This window comes from Achroia grisella, unplaced genomic scaffold (genome assembly GCF_030625045.1).
Source record: "Achroia grisella isolate CSIRO2021 unplaced genomic scaffold, CSIRO_AGI_Agris_v1 utg1920, whole genome shotgun sequence".
NCBI classification, from domain to species: domain Eukaryota; kingdom Metazoa; phylum Arthropoda; class Insecta; order Lepidoptera; family Pyralidae; genus Achroia; species Achroia grisella.
The window spans coordinates 1,651,787-1,670,919 of NW_026712695.1; the positions used below are offsets into that span (position 1 = coordinate 1,651,787).

General features: G+C 31.6%; 3 protein-coding genes across 4 annotated transcripts; 2 read left to right on the plus strand and 1 right to left on the minus strand.

Annotated features, from left to right (window-relative positions):
• Positions 1–222: 222 nt before the first annotated feature.
• Positions 223–6,444, plus strand: LOC131841806 (60S ribosomal export protein NMD3). The gene is made up of 9 exons (XM_059190138.1): positions 223–418; positions 783–917; positions 1,150–1,300; positions 1,912–2,155; positions 2,741–3,034; positions 4,317–4,426; positions 4,882–5,039; positions 5,142–5,324; positions 6,230–6,444. Exons 1-9 carry the CDS (start codon positions 372–374, stop codon positions 6,414–6,416), a joined length of 1,509 nt encoding a protein of 502 aa, XP_059046121.1. The 5' UTR covers positions 223–371; the 3' UTR covers positions 6,417–6,444.
• On the plus strand, positions 6,396–16,559 carry LOC131841804 (sphingomyelin phosphodiesterase-like). 2 transcript variants are annotated; one of them, XM_059190135.1, is made up of 10 exons: positions 6,396–6,444; positions 7,824–7,969; positions 9,761–9,922; positions 11,945–12,103; positions 12,667–13,047; positions 13,491–13,666; positions 14,219–14,413; positions 14,923–15,093; positions 15,849–16,026; positions 16,135–16,559. In XM_059190135.1, exons 2-10 carry the CDS (start codon positions 7,853–7,855, stop codon positions 16,468–16,470), a joined length of 1,875 nt encoding a protein of 624 aa, XP_059046118.1. In that variant the 5' UTR covers positions 6,396–6,444; positions 7,824–7,852; the 3' UTR covers positions 16,471–16,559. The 2 variants fall into 2 exon arrangements, with proteins under 2 accessions (XP_059046118.1, XP_059046117.1); XM_059190134.1 differs by lacking the exon at positions 6,396–6,444 and adding an exon at positions 7,321–7,618.
• LOC131841808 (ubiquinol-cytochrome-c reductase complex assembly factor 1) lies at positions 16,481–18,812 on the minus strand. The gene is made up of 5 exons (XM_059190139.1): positions 18,722–18,812; positions 18,408–18,584; positions 17,548–17,826; positions 16,938–17,132; positions 16,481–16,645 (listed from the first exon to the last, which is right to left on the minus strand). Exons 1-5 carry the CDS (start codon positions 18,746–18,748, stop codon positions 16,565–16,567), a joined length of 759 nt encoding a protein of 252 aa, XP_059046122.1. The 5' UTR covers positions 18,749–18,812; the 3' UTR covers positions 16,481–16,564.
• Between the last annotated feature and the right edge of the window lie 321 nt (positions 18,813–19,133).

The following is a 19,133-nucleotide window of genomic DNA, read 5'->3' on the forward strand; positions in this document are numbered from 1 at the left end:
TCGATTCAATGTTTCTAGAAATGAATCGATATAAATCAATGAAATACAAATTTTTATTTATTCAAGCATCGAATCAATCCGATAAATCGTGTGGGTTATATTAATATGAAACCGTATAAAATTAACATCACCAATGGCAACACTATAAACATTAATAGGGTTTGTATCCAGAGCCGTAAAACATGACAAATAAAAAAAATCCATCCGTTCACTATACTTTTGAAGTTGTTCTTTTCTATTCGCCATGCATATCCCATATTGCATATTTTTATTTTAATATATAATCGGTCTTATACTATCTTTTAGTTATTTATGATTAACAATATATATTTTGAAAATATTCGTGTGTTAACATATATTTCTATAGAATAATGGAGTACATATCGTCAGAAAATGTATCAGCAAACAGCACACGAATGTACGTACTATTAAATTTTATAGGTTATATACTATAATATGATTTATATTATTTCTGTTTTCATACAATAGTTGTACATATAATAAAATTCTATTCTTACTGCTGTAGCATTCTTTTATATTTTTTGACGTTTTATATGCCAAATTGATTGTCATTTTATTCCAATATTTGTTTTATTTTCTGTACAGTTCTATAATACTAACATACGTAGGAATGCCATTTGGTAACTATTTTATTATAGTATATATTATAGTACTACAGTGATTTCAATTTCCTAGTAACAAATATCAACCTAGATTTTATAGGGGCCATTTACAAGTCTCCCTATGTCTCTTTATTCATTATAGTTTAAATTTATTTTCAGTTTATGCTGTCAGTGTGCAGTGCCTATTGAAGCAAATCCATCAAATATGTGTGTAGCATGTTTACGGGCTCATGTAGACATCACAGAAGGCATTCCTAAACAAGCTACTCTTTTCTTTTGTAGAGGTTGCGAAAGGTAAGAATAATTTGTAATAGTACATAGTATTTTGTAATAAGACTTAAAAGATTATGGGACTCAATTGGCGGTAAATGATCTTGGTACCATATGACAAATTGCAAAATCAATAAATATTATAATCTTCCTCCTTGGTAAGAAATGAAATGTGTTTGAAAGATTTTGAAAATTATGCATATAACATAGTAGTTAATATAACATAGATGTTAATACTGCTTTTTGTTGAAAATAGATATTTGCAGCCTCCAGCAGAGTGGATAGTGTGTGCTTTAGAGTCTCGAGAACTTCTTGCACTCTGTCTGAAAAGATTGAAAGGTTTGAACAGGGTTAAGTTAATAGATGCTGGATTTGCATGGACAGAACCCCATTCAAAGAGAATAAAGGTGAATATTGTATGGCTTTATTTAAAAGTTCAAAAGGGAAATTCAAACACTTCACATCTATGCATGCAATTTGTTGGTGAACTTAATTTTGTAGCTTTAAAACACCAAAATTAGCTTATATAAGCTAATCTAATCAAGTTTAAATGGTTATGGGGAATTGGAATGATCAAAATTTTATTTAGTTTCATAGATAAAGTTTGGAGAATATATATCTTTATTTTGTCAATATATTTATAATAAACAAATATTGGTAAATACTATTAAAAATGTTTTTTTATTTTTAAAAATTAATTCAAATCACATAGACAAAGTCTAACAAATGTATGGCAATATTATAAAAACCTATTATTTTTCACAATCATGCCATGTAATTGACTTATTGTTACACAGTTTATGTGTTTACATTCAACTTAATATCTTACTTTACCTTGTTTCCTATTAAGAATTGTGGATTTATTCTGATAAATAGAATATAAGAATATCTTTGGGGGATTGCAATGGTTTTGTAATTATTTTAGGCAGCTCAGAAATCTGGTGAATTCTATGATATGTCTTATCTTATATTGGAATGTTTTGTAAATATGTATATACAAAAATATAGATATTTTCAGGTTAAACTCACAGTACAGGGTGAAGTCATGGGTGGAGCAGTGCTTCAACAGACTTTCATTGTAGAATTCACCATACAACATCAGATGTGTGATGCCTGCCATCGTTCAGAGGCTCAGGATTACTGGAAAGCTTTGGTGCAAATAAGACAACGTGCAAATAACAGGAAAACCTTTTATTATTTAGAACAGTTAATTTTAAAACATAAGGCACATGAGAATACTCTTGGTATAAAGCCAAAGCATGGTTAGTATCTATAAAGAGAAAAAAAAAATAGTTTTTGTCTTAATTATTAGAAATAACAAGGCTAGTTCACTTTTATTATATTCAAATTTATATTATTAAATACATATGCAAATAACTTATAACTGTGAATGTATATGAGGATGTTTGGACATCTACAGCAACAGAAACTACTAATGCTGTTTATTTACAAATTGTGATTCACTATGGGCACATTTTAAATTCACAGTAGTTGTTACCTACTGTGTGAAGAATCATATGGACCAGTGGCAGTGTATGATCATGTTTAAATTTATTTTGTCTTTAAATGTTGCTAATTGTAGCAATGACACTAATATTTTAAATGTGAAAGTTTGTGAGTGTGTGTGTATGTTTGTTTTACTGATAGCCGCACATACTCCTTGATGCAACTTCACATACCCCTGGGGGTAAGCATACCACTATAAACATTTATTGTGTATGTATGTGCTTTAAGAATGCATTGATTTTATATGTATAAATAATACTTTGATTAGTTATATTGTTTACTTGATATGTATGTACATTAACTTAATTTTAAATATAAGATTATCATATTATTATTTCTAGATGGATTAGATTTTTTTTATGCAACAGAGAGTCATGCCCGTAAAATGGTTGATTTTGTGCAATCAGTACTACCAATAAAATGCCAACATTCCAAGAAGCTAATATCCCACGACATTCATAGTAATATATACAATTATAAGTTTACATTTAGCATTGAAATAGTTCCATTATCTAAGGACAGTATTGTGTGTCTTCCAAAGAAGTTAACACATCAACTGGGGTCAATATCACCCATATGTTTGGTGAATAGAGTGACCAGCACTATTCACCTCATTGATGCAAATACAGGACAAGGTATGTTTTTTTTTCCTGTTACTACATTATATCTATATATTATATGCACCACTTCTGTACTCTTAGTGTATTTTACACTTACTAGCTGACATGGCACACATTATTGTACCAAATAAATTGTTACTGGATATGGCCACACCTATCAACATATATAAAGAATAATCTACAACCATTTTTGCAGACCAACCAAATATACTCCAAAAAATTTATAAAAATCAGTCAAAACATTTCAGAGCGGTTTGGTGACAACCATTATGAAGAGTTTATGAGATGTTTAATTAACATGTAGTGCTTGTTGGCAGGTCTTGTTCACCTAACGAGCATTCCGCACCACACGAATTTTCGCACATAAATGTATTTTCTTTCTCATACCAGCCGCCATTGCCTTCACCATATTTATTTCGGAAAGCTTGTGTGAGAAAAATGGCCCTGATGAGCCCTGATAGTTTAATATAGTGGCGACCCCAATTAACATTTCTAAAGATAATGGCGACACTCGCATTTAATTCTGTTAATGAAACAATATTTATAAAAATCATAACATGAGAGTGATGAAGTTTTTATATATTTGATTATTTACAACAATTTCCATCATACGGGCACTGTGTGTAGTGTGTGACAAAATCAAATAATATAATTGATCATGTCATCACGAGATTAAACTAAAAACGCAACCTGAAATGGTTGTAGTAAAAGTATATTCTCTCTCAAGTAAAATATTATATATATTATATAGTACTATTTTTTTAAAAGAAGCTTATTCTAAAAAAAATACATTTGAAATTTCCTTCCACCAAAAAATGCTTATCTAATCACCTTCATGTGTTGTACCATATTTTTCCCACATGAAAAAGTAATATGTAGAATTGACAATGTTGTACATTATGAAGTAAACAGGCAATAGGTTTAAAATATGCTGTAAAGCGTGGTTCCTCCTCCTGGACTTGTGTCTCATCTATTTCAGTCGCCAAGCAGTTTGCATTGAAATAAGTATTTAGGCGTTTGAGTGGTCTTACAAATATCACATAATAACGTAATGTCGGTAGTGGTGTTCAAGTATATAGGCGACGGTTTCCACTTACTTTTAAGGACAGGTAGGCCAATACAATTAATAAAAAACAAATGTGCCTCTTTTATATAGTACTAATGTCTCACCAGAATTACAACACAATAACATATTTTATCATTAGTATATAAACTAATACATATGTATATCGTATATAAACACGTTAATACAGACCAGTAAATTATAAAGGTAAACAAATTTATTTATTTGTTTCAGTATGCGATTTGTCCTCCACGGTGTACTGGCGTTATCCATTCACCCCCATATGTAATCCGAAGCAGTTAGTGGAATATATAGTAATGGACATAGATATATTAAAAGAGCATGTAAGTTTCTTGTACATTGTATTATTTGTAGATAATATGAATATTAAAAAAAATATTCGTATAGGTATTAAAAAGGTTAGGCCATTCGTAAATCACGTCACATTAATTTCAGGCAATTTTACACCTGTCGCCTCCATTACTGCTGGTGACATTTTAATATAGTAAAAAAAACTTTCGTCTTTTAATACTCAAATTGAAATATGACATTACAATCTAAGATTACTCTGACCACTGGCCGTAGTCCTGAATATTAATATTTTTATACAGTTGATATTAAATTGACTTCTCAAACCCCTTGTTATACAGTGTCAAACTTTATCAAGCCTCTACCCTCTTCACTTTACCGTAATATTTGGATGGCCCCTTATTGTTATACAAAAGTTAAATCACACTATAAATTTGCATTTTCATCAGTCTAAGCTGACCTGAAGTTCACACATAAGTTTGATTTTTAGGAAAAGAAATCATTTCCCGGACAAGGGAATGTATCAAGTAAGCATGTTGTCGCAGATGTTTGGGTTGTTAGAGCTAGTGAACTTGGATTAGATGTTAATTCAATACATACGAAGACTCATCTTGGTCATATATTGAAGCCAGGCGATACTGTATTAGGGTAAGGTCAAAAGCAATTTAAATGCGATATGTATTGGCATTGGTACATAAGAAATGTTGTGTCGTCTTTACTAATTTGAAATTAAACTTGACATTTTTACAGATACAACCTCGGCAATACAAACGTTAATGATGCAAATTTCGACAAGTTAGATCGCAGTGTGGTTCCGGATGTGTTTTTAGTGAAGAAGCACTATGGAGAGAGAACAGCAAGGAGGCGGGCGCGTAACTGGAAACTCAAGCATATGGCTGAAGAGCTACATGAAGGGCTTAGCTCTTCTAATGAGTAAGAATTGTCATTCCCAAACCATATTCACACATTAACTTCTTAATACAACACATTAATCTCTACCCTTAAGAGTAGGACATACATCTATTATTACTATACCAGAAGATTTACAATGAAACAAGAATAACGTCCGGTGAAGCTGTAAAGACCAGCTGCGGCTAACAGCATGACAGTAGTCCGAAAAAAAAAACCAGAAGATTTAGTTTCTAAATTTATTTCGAGTTTATTGGCATGGAATGATTAATTTTATTCTTAGTTCATCACCATGCTAGTGGAATCGTCTTTAATTTCGATCTATCTACTTCGGTATAAATCACCTTTCCTAATTATTATTTACATCATGTCTATATCTCTTTATTGTATAGAGCACATATTTTCTTAAATGTCTTTATAAGATAATTAATGATAAAACTGGTTAATATAAATTATCTCTACCAAATTAAAAATTTCATTTGTACCTCAGATAAATAGAATATCGTAACCTTACAATGTTTTATCAATATATTAAGCTAGCGACATTTTTGACAGCTTCTGCGATCGATAATCAGATATATTTGTAGAAAGGGCATACGTATATTCTATGAAGTCTGTGGTATTGTATATCACAAAACACAAATACCACCAACAGACCGTTGAACATTCCTGTGGTAAAAAAACAATATGTTTTACATAACATATTGTACTATTTGAAGCTAAACATGCCGATATAAATGAAATTTTCATACCTACATAGATGTAATTAAGATATACCTATTTACACACAAACAAATACACGTACTCATGTATACTCAAATGCACGCGGCAACGTCGCAGGTTACAACTAGTAGTCAATAACTTTGCCCCGATCATAACTGGGTTTGATTATATTGATATACATGCTAAATATCATACTTTTGTTTCAGTGATTATAACGAGTTCCTGGATGATTTAGAAGAAGATCCTGCGTTTAGGCAGAATATTAATATATTTAAAGATGTAAATAAGATTGCTGTGGATACTGATGAGATCGACCCCACATTACCACGCATTACACTTGCTGAAATGTTAGATGATTTAACTATTGAAGATGTTGAAATGAGTGAAGTGTAAAATATTTTATATAAAATATAATATTTATGTACGTACTATTTTTATTATTATTTTAGACCCTTATTGTTTATTTTTTCTTTAGGATGAATGTATATGTGTGGCGACTTCCGTAAAGTTTTCATCTGAATGCACTTTTACGAGTGGATTATATTATGTACTATCAGTTATACATAGCATCTGGTTTAAAGTTTTTGGTAACAATGAATCCAAAAATACTCGAAATAGTTCAATGATTTAAACTTTTTAATTCAATCAATAATATTTTTATGTGTACAATCTAAATACATTTTGTTGAGTAGATGATGGGCGTATAGTGTTGTGTACCCCCCTACGAGTCCCAAATTTCCATCGTGGTGAATACACCAGAATTTAATCACAATGCTTTCCAGGCGAATCACGTTGAGGTGGCCCCGAAATTGCGAACAATGGAGCCATTTGTCCCGCAATGCATTGGAAAAAGAGTATTAGAAAAAAAGGAATCTATTACTATCAATGTCTAGGCAATGCATGTTATACCTTGTGTGAACCTTATAAAACTGTCTACACACGACTCTAAAATCAGAATCAATATTGGAGCAGTGTTGGTTGGGATAAAATCGAGTCTGCGGGACTCCAAACATGTAAATCGACCCAGATTCGTTACACATCAAGCGATCCAATTTACTAATTCGTTACGTTACTTACGTTACCCCTGATTTTATTGTCGTGTATAGGCTGTTTTCCTTTCAATCAGATGTACCTATTTCTATTAATCAAGCTCTATTAGGTAGGTACAAAAATGATTAGTGTGTAACTGGGCAAATACATTACGTAGGAAAAAGTGAGGACATGATGTTTTATTGATAATGCTGTATCACAAGATAATACTGAGATGAGATGATTATTTTACAGATATATAAAACTGTGTTCGACTCATGCTACTTATGGACGATCATAAATTTCATTTATTATATATATAATACCGTATACGCGTTCCACAACCCGCATCGACAATACTAGCTGTAAATTATAAAACAATCTAGATACATATCTGCATAACTTACATTAAAAATAATTTCGCGTAGATACGGGACTAAGTAAGCCAGATTACTTTAGTATTTCTTATCATTCAGAGTCGAACGATTGATCAGTCAACATGAAGGTTTTCGTGTTATTATTTATGATAATATGTTCGAGTACAGCAAAGCAACTTGTAAGTCTAGGTAAGTAAAAAATACTAAACTATAGTGACAAAATTAGAGAACCTACTACTGCTATTCTCAGTTTCCTACAATTTAAAATCTCGTAACATATGAAAAAATATAATGTTTATTTTTTTTTTATTTCGCTTGGTTTACGCCTTATGATGGATAATAGGTAGGTATAGTTGCGTCCCAACACGCACTTTACCGTTTTTCTTTATTACAGATGAAAGCCAAACATTATTTAAAAAGTATATGTTAAATCAGTTAAACGAAACCGAAGAAGCTTCGTTAAATGCAATATTTGACATATTCTATAGACCTGAACCTATAACAAGTAGATCGCTTGAAAATCGTAGTGCTGCTAGACTGGTGAGTGTCATTATTATTACATTAATACGTGACGCAAAAACCATTTTACAAAAATTGTGTCGAGGGAGGAAAATGAAATTTCACACGTTTATCTATATGAACGGAAGAATTCATTACAATTTTCTATAAAAAAGGAGTGCAGAATACTAATATTATATAAGTAGTTATATATTCACGTATCCTCAGTAGCAAATTTTTAATAGCTCTTTTTTTAAAATAAAAAATTCTATACCTACAGGGATACTTAAAACTTAACTTAAATGTTACTCCAAATTTAACATAGGATACAGCTTTTACCTAATCAATATTCACACATAATATTTTTACTTGTATGTAAGTTACTCAATGAGTATCTACTCATAGTTATATAAAAATTACATGTTTTATAACTTTGTAACGATTTACCCCTAGGACTTGAAAGGTCTGCTGGTCGTCGGACCGTTAAAGATTGTCGTTGATATAAAATAAAAGCGAGATCTTGTCTATAATAAATTTTTATTTACAAAATACCTAGTCGTCAGCCGTTTGTTGTATCAGTCTGTCATCAATTGTTCCGTCTATGCTAGTTATTATATTATAAGCGCAAGCAGTCTTGTCAAATCATCTCCTCCAATATTGGAAACTCCAGTTAGGTCAGCGAGCTGCTTATAGTGATGCCAGAATCGTCGCAGTACTTCTCTAAATTTCCAAATACCTACGTGAGGTAGGTATTTATAAAATTGACAGCTTGATTATGTACATTTCGATCACAATTGGATAAGGATCAAATACAACCTGTATCTAGGCATCAGCATACTTGTGATTCTCAATAAATACTTACAAATATAATACGTGCAATCAGCTATGTAAAGGTGGAAACAAACATCATGATATTACATTTCTTATCAACTATTTAATTAATCGTATGTTTATAACGTCAGAATAGAAACAACCTGAAGTTAATCGAAAATATTTACATTGTCTGTCATCATATCAATCTAAAAACTTCTCCCACTGCTGACTGCATCATTTCCTCGTTGCTTATTCTATATAATAAAACTTTACTACAGGCTACCAGAGGCCTGGATTACGAAAGCTTTGCCATGATAAGACGAAATTAGAAATTACGTCTATTTTATAATAGTAGGTATATATATATAATGTTTTTTTAATGGTATATTATGAAGGTGTCTCACTATTTCATTAGTGTTGTGCTTGTGATGGTAGGTGAATAGCAGTTAGGGATTTAAAGTCACCGATCAAAAGACAAAGTAGGTAACAAAGGGGAGGTTCAGTAATGTTTTATGCCTGTATAATCACTGATTATGTTTAATATTAAGAAAACATGCCGTCATGTATGCAGTGCGTGGTGATAGGCATTATGTATAATAATTTTAAATTCTTCCGTATGTTCAAGTATACGAGTAGATTGCATACTTAACTTTTTTCTATCAATTATTAATTAATTTGGAAATTTACGATCACGTATTCAAACTAATTACACCGAGCTGTTTATACAGTAGATAAGTTTAGAGAACTTCGGTGATCTAGAGATTTAGCACCCCGGTTAACTTCAAATGCCAGTTCGATTCTCCGCACGATACAAATAGTTTTAGGCATAAGTCTGATTGTTTGTATTGGCCTGGATGTTTTCTATGTGTTTTCTGTATGTATTTACAAAAACGTATTTAAAAGTATTTCTATTAATTGTGAAACAAAACAACAATGAATTTTCCAGGGTTCATGACTGGTTGATGAAACTTTATCCTCAAATATTTACGCATTGCAAATTATACTTACTGTATGTTTCAGAGTATTGATTGTATAGTATGTAGAAATGCTATTGGTGCATTTTTTCAAATAATACAAGAAGGCCAAACTGAAGAAGAAGCTACGGATGTTATAACAACGTTGTGCACGTCGTTAGGCATTGAAAATTATAATGTCTGCAGAGGAGCTGTTGCATTGAATATAGTAAATATACATATATTAATATATAGGTTTTTTAATTGATGATAATGAAATCGCACCATTCCATTATTATCCAATTAAAAAACGTAGATATCGTAAACCGTGAATAATGTTGATGAAGTTAGGTCAGTAATCCTATTGTAATGAATTCACCATAAATTTATCACGGTTTCCAGGAGTAAGGTCAGCCTGATAAGGTAGGTATATTATTAGCAGTGTCCCAATTACTAACATTCCTTTTCTCCATCACATTGGTAGTTAAACGTGAATAAAACTACAGATGCCCTTTTATTCATAAAAATGAGATGTGCAAACACGCGTTTTTAAATATTTAAATTGCATTGTCTTTGTATTTCAAGTGTATTCGTAATTAAATATAACGCGGCCAAACAACCTAATAGTAAAATATGTTGGTATCAAATATTATTGTTTATTTTTAGCTAGTCTACACAGTCATTGCTGGCTGCACCTGAGATTTTATTTAGACCTACTTATATTGAAAAAACAATTGTACATCATTATAATTATCATACTACAACAATAACGTCTTATCGAGTTATTATCATGTATCAATCACCTAATTTGTAATTGTATGAAGACACGTTGCTAATAAATATTGGTAAATAAATCAGGCTATATTTTGTAGGGTAAAAGCGGGTAATCCCGGTCAGGCGACAATACCGGTCAGCACACTATCTCGCAAAATATTTAGTTTGCCCGAACGCACACATGCAAAGACGGTGGCTTGATTATTCCCTCGCCCGATGTACCAACCCCCGTTCAGTTCCGACCACGCATCATTGAGAGCTAGACGAGTGTTTGTTTCTAGATATTTTGTTATAACTTTTTCATAGGATATAATAACACGTAAGTATCAAAATATTCATATTCCGTTAACTTTTTATATTTTTATTTGTGATTTAGTCATCTAGCTATCGATGTGATTAGATATTTAAAGCAATTTGCAATAACTTTTTTCTTAAATTATTATTAACCTGAAAAAATCATAGATGGGTAATGCCGGTCACGCTGATCGGTATTACCCGCAAGGCAGTACACAAGTACATTAGTAGTTGATATTTATTGTAAAAAATAAGAGTTATTTTTAAACCCCCGACCAAAAAGAGGAGTGAAAACTGCTACAAGAAAAAAATAATGAAAGTTCATCTAATTCAGAAATTGAAATTGACCGACGTACGGGATGATGACGACACTAACGATATAAAAAACAAGTGCATTCTATGCCATGATTACGGCCACAATAGTGAATTGTGGTATAGGTGCGTTTGTTGTGGGCTTTGAGCTCATGCTGAGTGTTCGGGTTGTGACTCACCCGAAGGATACATCTGCGATTTATGCCGCTAAATGCTTGACCGGTATTGCCATCCTAGTGACCGACATTACCCGCCACTACATGGCAATACCGGTCAAAACCCTTTTTTTTTTAAATGTTTATTTTTATTTTATTTTCAAACATATTGATCTCGTTAATGGTGATAAATATAGAAGGATACATAAAGTTATGTTGTATTAATAATTCCGAAATAAAAAGTTGATTTTATTATATTTTTTGTTATATTTTCCTTAGGTGACCGGCAATACCCCTCCTTACCCTACCTATCCAAGATAACGTTCTTAGACAATATTTAGATAAGTAAGAAATATCTAGCTATTATATGCTGCTGCAAATAAAAAGTTGTGATTTTGTTGTTAGGATTAGCATTATTTTTTTATTTTTTAGCCTATTTGGTATTGGCATAGAAAAGCTATATCCCATTAGGATTCTCGAATAAAAAAATTCCCGAAAGCATAAATTTTTGCTCTCCTAGTCGACTCTTACCTACATTGTGGGAATGAAAATTTCTGGCGAAATTGTTACCCAGCTTTTTTAATGGATGAACATAGAATCGTTCATTCGATTCAATACAAATCAAAAAGCGCTTGCGACGTGTTCACATGTTAGTGATGAATGAAACGTTTGTAGTGGTTTAAGAATCTTAATTAATAAATATTTATATCTTTCAGCCGATCTTCGCCCATATCATTAGAAATGTCCCCGAAGCAACGCCACAAACCTTTTGTGGCTTAGTGTTCCAAACAGCAACTGATAGTAATTTTTGTCCTATAACTGATCCACGATTTGAATGGGAAGTCCAATTGCCCGACCGACCCGAGTCAGTTAATGTAAGTATCTCCTTATAATTGAACTTGACGGACATGGTTATGGATTGTAGATAATCGCAATACCTTTCAAATTTAATCTGTTTATAAATAACAAACAATTCCTGCAGTGTTGTATGCACAATGGAAGTCCCTACCCTCTTACGTGGGTCATAACAGATGAATTCTATAGATGAGATGAGCATGGCTCACTCGCCAGTTTGAGTAGCACTCAAATATTTAACAGCTTAATATAAATGGTTTTCTCAATTCGATTCTATTTACTTTAAAAACTTTGTTACTTTAGAACTCCGTCATTTCCAAACCGATTTGTAACATAATTTTTATGTTAGAAAGGATATCTTTTCAGATGTTCTAATTGGCATTGAAATCGGTTTAGATAATTTTATTGGTAGAAAAATGTATTTAGTGGTTGTCATACGGTGTTATTATCTGATAATGAATAATGTTGATGAAATCGTAATAATACAAAGTTACCTTGAGGTGTTATTATTATAATAATTAATTAGACGTTAATAGTCCTTTTTTTATACCAAATGACTACTGCGGTACTGTTTTAATTTCAGACACCACAAATCGACCCAAGACCATTAAGAGTAGCCGTGATCACGGATGTACACCTTGACCCACTCTATGAGGCTAACGGTGTTGCAAATTGTGATGAACCAGTATGCTGCAGGTTTGGCCAATCGCCTGCTCAAAATTATATTTACCGATCTAATGTGGACGAGTCTCTTTATGACCGAAGTATTGTAGACGTGGATGGCAATGTAATGCTAAATTTAAGTGTAGCATCAGACATTAGGCAACAAAGAATGTTATCACAAACAAGACACGCAAATACTAGAGATACATCTCCAGCCGGTTATTGGGGTGATTATAGAGACTGTGATACACCTTTGTGGGCATATGACGATGTCATTGAGACCATAGCAGAGACCCATAGAGTAAGTAAACGAAATATATTTAAGTTATTTTATAATATTATACATGCGAAACTTGTGAAAAAAAAAAGTGAGTATGGATGGATGTTTGTTACTCTTTATTACTTATTACTTATACATCAGAATAACATACAGGCTATGAATTTCACGCGGGTGAAACCGCCGGCACAGCTAGTATCTTTATAGAGGAAAGCGTTGTATCCTATGAGTGGTTTACTACGCAGACTTTTGTTTGATCTCCAAGCGGTTCCCCTGGTGATAAACTCCTGATGAATTTGTCACGATGACCTGACCTGATGCTCATCTTATCATCCTCCAGAGCAATCCGTTAGCGCAGGTGGGCGCACCATTATGCATGCACCTACGAGTAATATATTCACTCGTAAGTGCGTGCGGATCCAATCCAAATTAGAATTATATTTACAAAATGTACCTACACATTTCAGGGTGTAGATATTATATATTACATTGGAGATACAATTGATCACGGTGTTTGGGAAACATCGTACGAGCTGATCAATAATATGAATTTGTATTTAATAGATAAAATAAGGAAAACTTTTGGTGACGACGTTTTAGTCGTACCTGTTATTGGTAATCATGAAGCCCAACCTACAAACCAGTGAGTACCAATGAATATAATAATAATATTTATTTCGACACATAATAATCTAGAACGAACAATATTATAAAAGTAACATGTACATGATATTACTGTTTTTAAACTTTTAATTAACAACACTTAATCTAGTTATAACATTATCAATCATTGAGTTCAAGTGAGTTTTAAACCCTGACCCACCTATAAACTAGGTTAAGCTTATAATGGTATCAGCAGCGTACCAGTAAAAAAGCGATGCCTCAGACTGTAAAAATAATACATTGTGCTAAAAGTAAGTACTACTAGACAAATAAAGGTTTTTTTAGTTATGACCTATGTTGTTGTCCGTCACAATCTTTATTCGACACTAAATGTTCTCTTTACAAAAATATATAATAAAATTCTTACAAAACAAAAATGTTTTCAATATAAAACTATATGGCCAGTACGTCAGTAACAACAACCTATGTATGTACATAATAAATTTAGAAAAATTCGAAACATACATGCGAACTCGATTGACACACACGAGGTTTGGGGAACCGTCATATATTAAAATATATATTCTTTTAGATTCGCACCTTCATATATCACGGGTGAGAAGTTAAATACGACATGGCTTTATGAAGCCTTAGCAAATAAATGGGATCATTATTTAACCGAGGACGCGAAAGTAACATTGCTTGATCGCGGTGACTTCTCAATAGTGGCTAGACCAGGACTCAGAGTTATTTCGCTAAATAATAATGTGGCATACAGATTCAATTGGTAAGGAAATAAGTGTATAACTATTAATACTATAAATTAATACATACAATTTTTGTATGACATATATTATGTTTATGTTCTATAGATTTTTAATATGTTTTATTAAAACTGAACTGTTTACGAACCAATAACATTGTTTCCGATATTTGTCTATTTTATTCTGGGAGGTATGCCAATCAATATTTATATATACCGGTATCATGTAACGTCTCTATAACAATTGTTATATAAGTCTATGTTAAAATAATAACATTAGCAGTGCTTATAAAACTGCATCGCCGCTCGCCCTTGAGTCAAAAAATGGTACTAGCTATATTACCATTTGAAATCCGTTGTGCTTCAGTCATTTTCTCGTGAAAATGTAATAAATACTGCAAGACTACTGATTTAGGTTTCATTATTTATTTCTAGTTTTTACAGCCTTATCTAATTTCCAAGAAAAAATATTGTAGACTCTTCAACCTTCATGATCTCATAATACTATCTATAGTTTCTTTATGTATCTTTAGGTGGTTAGCATGCGATCCCGCGGATTCCAAGAAACACTTGGATTGGTTAGTTGACGAGCTGCACAAAGCTGAACTAGCTGGCGAGAAAGTACATATATTGACACACCTTCCAGCTGGAGTAAATGACCTTATTTATACTTGGACAAGAGAGTATAATAAAATCATTAACAGGTATGACCTATATAATACTCTCTTTTCTAAGGTTGTCTGGAAGAGATTGCGTTAGCGAAAAGACCGCCTTCTGTACCTTCTTCTTTCTTTAATGTATTGTTATATATTATTTTCTTTTTATGTATCTACTTTTAATATTGGTGCAATAAAGAATTATAAATAATACTACTTACTGACGCGATAGATAGACCCGATCCATTACCTTGTAAGTCGAATATCCGTAAGTCGGCGTAAGATTAATTTTATTTTTGTTTGTTTGGGCGATATATTTTTAGAAACAAGAGTTTATAAAAACAACTTGTTAGTAAATTAGTCCCACGTGATTACACGTTCAAACCTTCGTAAACTGGACTGAGTGACTGGAGTGGGATGTGAGAGTCGAGGATATACGCCGTTTAAGAAAAAACATCGCATATATCACTACATTAAAATAAGGTTTCGGTCATGTTTACATACAGTTAAATAGTATACATAGTTATTTATACTTTCACGAAAGCAGTAATTTGCTTGTTATCCTGATTATGTAATCAAATCATAAATTGATATACACAGTTCACAAATGATTACACCTTATATATTGATATAAATAAAAAACGAGTACATTCTTATTTCTTCTGCTCACTCAAGTGAGCAGAATAGTCACTATAGTGCTCTTATAGCTATATCAGACATAAAATAAGTTTCCATCTCTTCATCTTTCATCATTTATATACAATATAACTAATCCTATACATAACTACACAAATAATTTCCAGATTCTCAGCAACAATTACAGCTGAATTCAATGGACATGTCCACTCAGACGAATTTAAAGTATTCTACAGTTTAACTGATGGCACACCTATAAATGTGGCATGGGGCGGCGGTAGTGCTACTACTTACAGTGACTACAATCTAAATTATAAAATAATCGATTTCGATTCGACAACTTTCGTAAGTATTTTTGGTACCCAAATTAAGAAAACAAAATTTATCTTTATTTATTATACTTGTAAAATGGGGACCAAGAACACAGTAAAATAACCTGCCTGTATTTTTTAGTTACCCGAAAACATCGTGAATTATATCTACAATATAACAGAAGCTAATCTAACACCGCACCTCCGCCCGCATTGGTTCCAACTTTATGACATGCGAACTTCATTTGGAATCACAGACCTATCAGCGGCTTCAATCAGTGATTTAGTTTATAGGATGCCCGTTGAAACTAGACTCTTAGATTTATATATAGCTTTTTATTCTAAATTAAGTGACAATAGGTGGCCATTTTGTAACACTGAATGTAAACTTAATAATCTTTGTAAAATAGTAGTCACAGTGCTTTGGGAACGAGAAAGATGTGAGGAACTGAGGAACTTATATTATTCAACCAACTGATTACTTTTTGTATATTCAAATAAAAACTGTTTAAATAAATAGGCTTTAAATTTATTTATCAACACTAACAATGACCTATATCTTATACACATAGCTAATGATTAACTATACTTAACCAAGCAATATCTGGTTTCCATTTCAAATCTTGACCAGGAATTTTATCTAAAACAGATACCTGAAAAAAGAATAGTTGATTATCGTTTTATGAATAAAAATATTTTTGCAGCAACAATCAACTCAGGTTACATGATTTTTTATGTAAATTTTTATATATTATTGCAATAGTAAGCAAACTGACTATGTAGTGTTACATCTACGACATCGCCTAACTATGTAGTATATAGTGGTTTGGCTAATACTACTAATATTAATTGCATCAAACTTAAATATTTTTCATAATACCAAAATGAATTGTCTCCCAAAAAATATAATTTATAACAAAGTAATAACTGTATTCTAATAATAACCTGGTGTCTAATAAAGTTCACTATTTTTTCAACATTTTCTGCTTTGGCATCATCTGAAAGTGAATAAAATCTTCTCCAAATTGCTGCTGCAAGTACTCTATCATCGCTGAGTCCTTCATCATATGCAACAAGTGCTGCTTGAAATTGTTCTGATAATTCTGATACTTGTTTTCTAGCTATAGCTGGATTTGCTCCCTGAGAAAATTATGAATATGCAATATATTTCAGAGTTCTACTATTCAGATAGTTCAAAATGAAATTTGTGTACATACTAAACTTATGAATATTTTAATGTTAGCCAAGTTAATATATTATATGTATATTGTTTCTTAAAATTGTGAGATAAAATTTACTGAAAAAGAGGAGGTATAGTTACTATTTTTCATTAGATAATAATAGTTTCTACTGCCCCCTCATTCAGTTTTCTTTTCATGTATGGTTAATTAGTAAAAAAACACTTACACAGGAATAGATGTAACAAACCACCAATCTATAATTACCCTTTCTGTTTTAAATTTAATGTGTAATTAATATAATATGTATGGGTTATTTCTAATATTATTAGTTACTTATTACATATTTACCACTTTAATAAATAATAATGTTTTACCTCTAATAATTTTATTTTATTTCCAACATCAGCCCATAAGGCTTCTATTATACAATTTCTAACAAAATGTCCATCACCCTTAATATATTTATTTTTTTCTGCCTTTGATACAGTGATATCTTCTGCCATATAGCGCACCATGAGAATCCAAACATGTAGTTCTGTTATAATAAACCATGATGCAAATGTATCTGGGAGTTCCAAGTTTTCAAACCAATCCTTGTATGCCACTTTGTCAGGCACACACTCATAGAGAAAATATCCAGTTAGTTTCAAACGCTGAAAATATATATCGTATTTGTAATCCTATAATTTAAATATCTATTCATTATTCCAAATCATCTACAGAACTGTTAAACACCTGCATATTTTATTGTTTTATTTTAATGTTTTTATATTATCATATTACAAAATAATCCTATCTATTATGGCATAGACAACAGGGAAAGGATTAATATTTCTAAGATATTTTTACATATATTGTATACAATTCAAAACAGTAACTGATATTTATACATTTAAACTTATATTTCCTGTAGTGGCACAATTTATTATCATAGGCCATGTATCAACTGACACTATAACTGAAGTACATAATGTATAGCAAACATATTGAAAAAATTGCAGCACTGCTGATATTTTATGTAATATTTAGGTTTAATGCTCATCATACATTATGATGAAAATGTAATATCATAAATAAAACAGTAGAAAGTTCAGGATTACTTAATATGTATTCTGAGGAATGGCTTGGATCTATTTTTAATCCAGATAATCAACTACAGTAGAATATGTAATATAGACTGTGTAGTTTTATTACACAATTTGGTAATATATTGTGATGCAAAATATGAACTCACTGTTCTGGACTGGTCCATCCAACCCACTGCTTTCATAAATTTTTTAATATAGCCTTCTTCAGCTGCAACAGTGCTTTGTAATCTCACATTTCTGAAATCGTTTTGCGGTTGCCTGACTTGATGAACACAGGATTGGACTCGAATATTTTTTAAATATATATGTTGTTGCCGCGCAGTCTGTAAGTTATATTATTATCTAATAAATCTATAATTATTTCAAAGTTTTTGATGGGATATTGATAAGTTTTTAGTTGTCTAAATAATGTGAGAATTAATAAGGACTATTAAATTCAGGTTTTCAAACATTTACTTACGCGAGACAAAGAACGCATTTTATACATTATGTAAATAAAATAAAATATTTCATTTCAGTAATTTAAAATTAGCAAATAAAATGACATACACCCTGGAGAAAACTTATATTGTTTTTTTTTTCTATGAGTAGTTTTCGGCTCTGGATATTCCCTTTCAGTCAAACAGTCACAAACAGACAGTGTAGCCATATGACAGTTTCTTTCCATACAATTCTCCTTTTTTCAACGAGTCTAAAAACCTGATGTATTTCCTTGATCCTTCTGATGTATCGATTCAACATTCATTCACCGCGAATTTTTGGCGTTACCACGAAAGAACATGGGAGGAGAATCTCTAAACTGGAATCAGATTACAATCCATAGACCAAATAAATTATCTTTTTATAAATTATATGACTATATGTTTGATTAG

Coding starts and splice junctions, on each gene's coding strand:
- LOC131841804 (XM_059190134.1), top strand. CDS start 7,552: ATGAAGGTTTTCGTGTTATTATTTATGATAATATGTTCGAGTACAGCA. Junction 7,970..9,760: donor ATCGTAGTGCTGCTAGACTG/GTGAGTGTCATT, acceptor TGTATGTTTCAG/AGTATTGATTGTATAGTATG. Junction 14,414..14,922: donor GTGGCATACAGATTCAATTG/GTAAGGAAATAA, acceptor ATGTATCTTTAG/GTGGTTAGCATGCGATCCCG.
- LOC131841806 (XM_059190138.1), top strand. CDS start 372: ATGGAGTACATATCGTCAGAAAATGTATCAGCAAACAGCACACGAAT. Junction 419..782: donor TCAGCAAACAGCACACGAAT/GTACGTACTATT, acceptor ATTTATTTTCAG/TTTATGCTGTCAGTGTGCAG. Junction 3,035..4,316: donor TGATGCAAATACAGGACAAG/GTATGTTTTTTT, acceptor TATTTGTTTCAG/TATGCGATTTGTCCTCCACG.
- LOC131841808 (XM_059190139.1), bottom strand. CDS start 18,748: ATGTATAAAATGCGTTCTTTGTCTCGC. Junction 17,827..18,407: donor GGATGGACCAGTCCAGAACA/GTGAGTTCATAT, acceptor ATATATTTTCAG/CGTTTGAAACTAACTGGATA. Junction 16,646..16,937: donor TGAACTTTATTAGACACCAG/GTTATTATTAGA, acceptor TTCTTTTTTCAG/GTATCTGTTTTAGATAAAAT.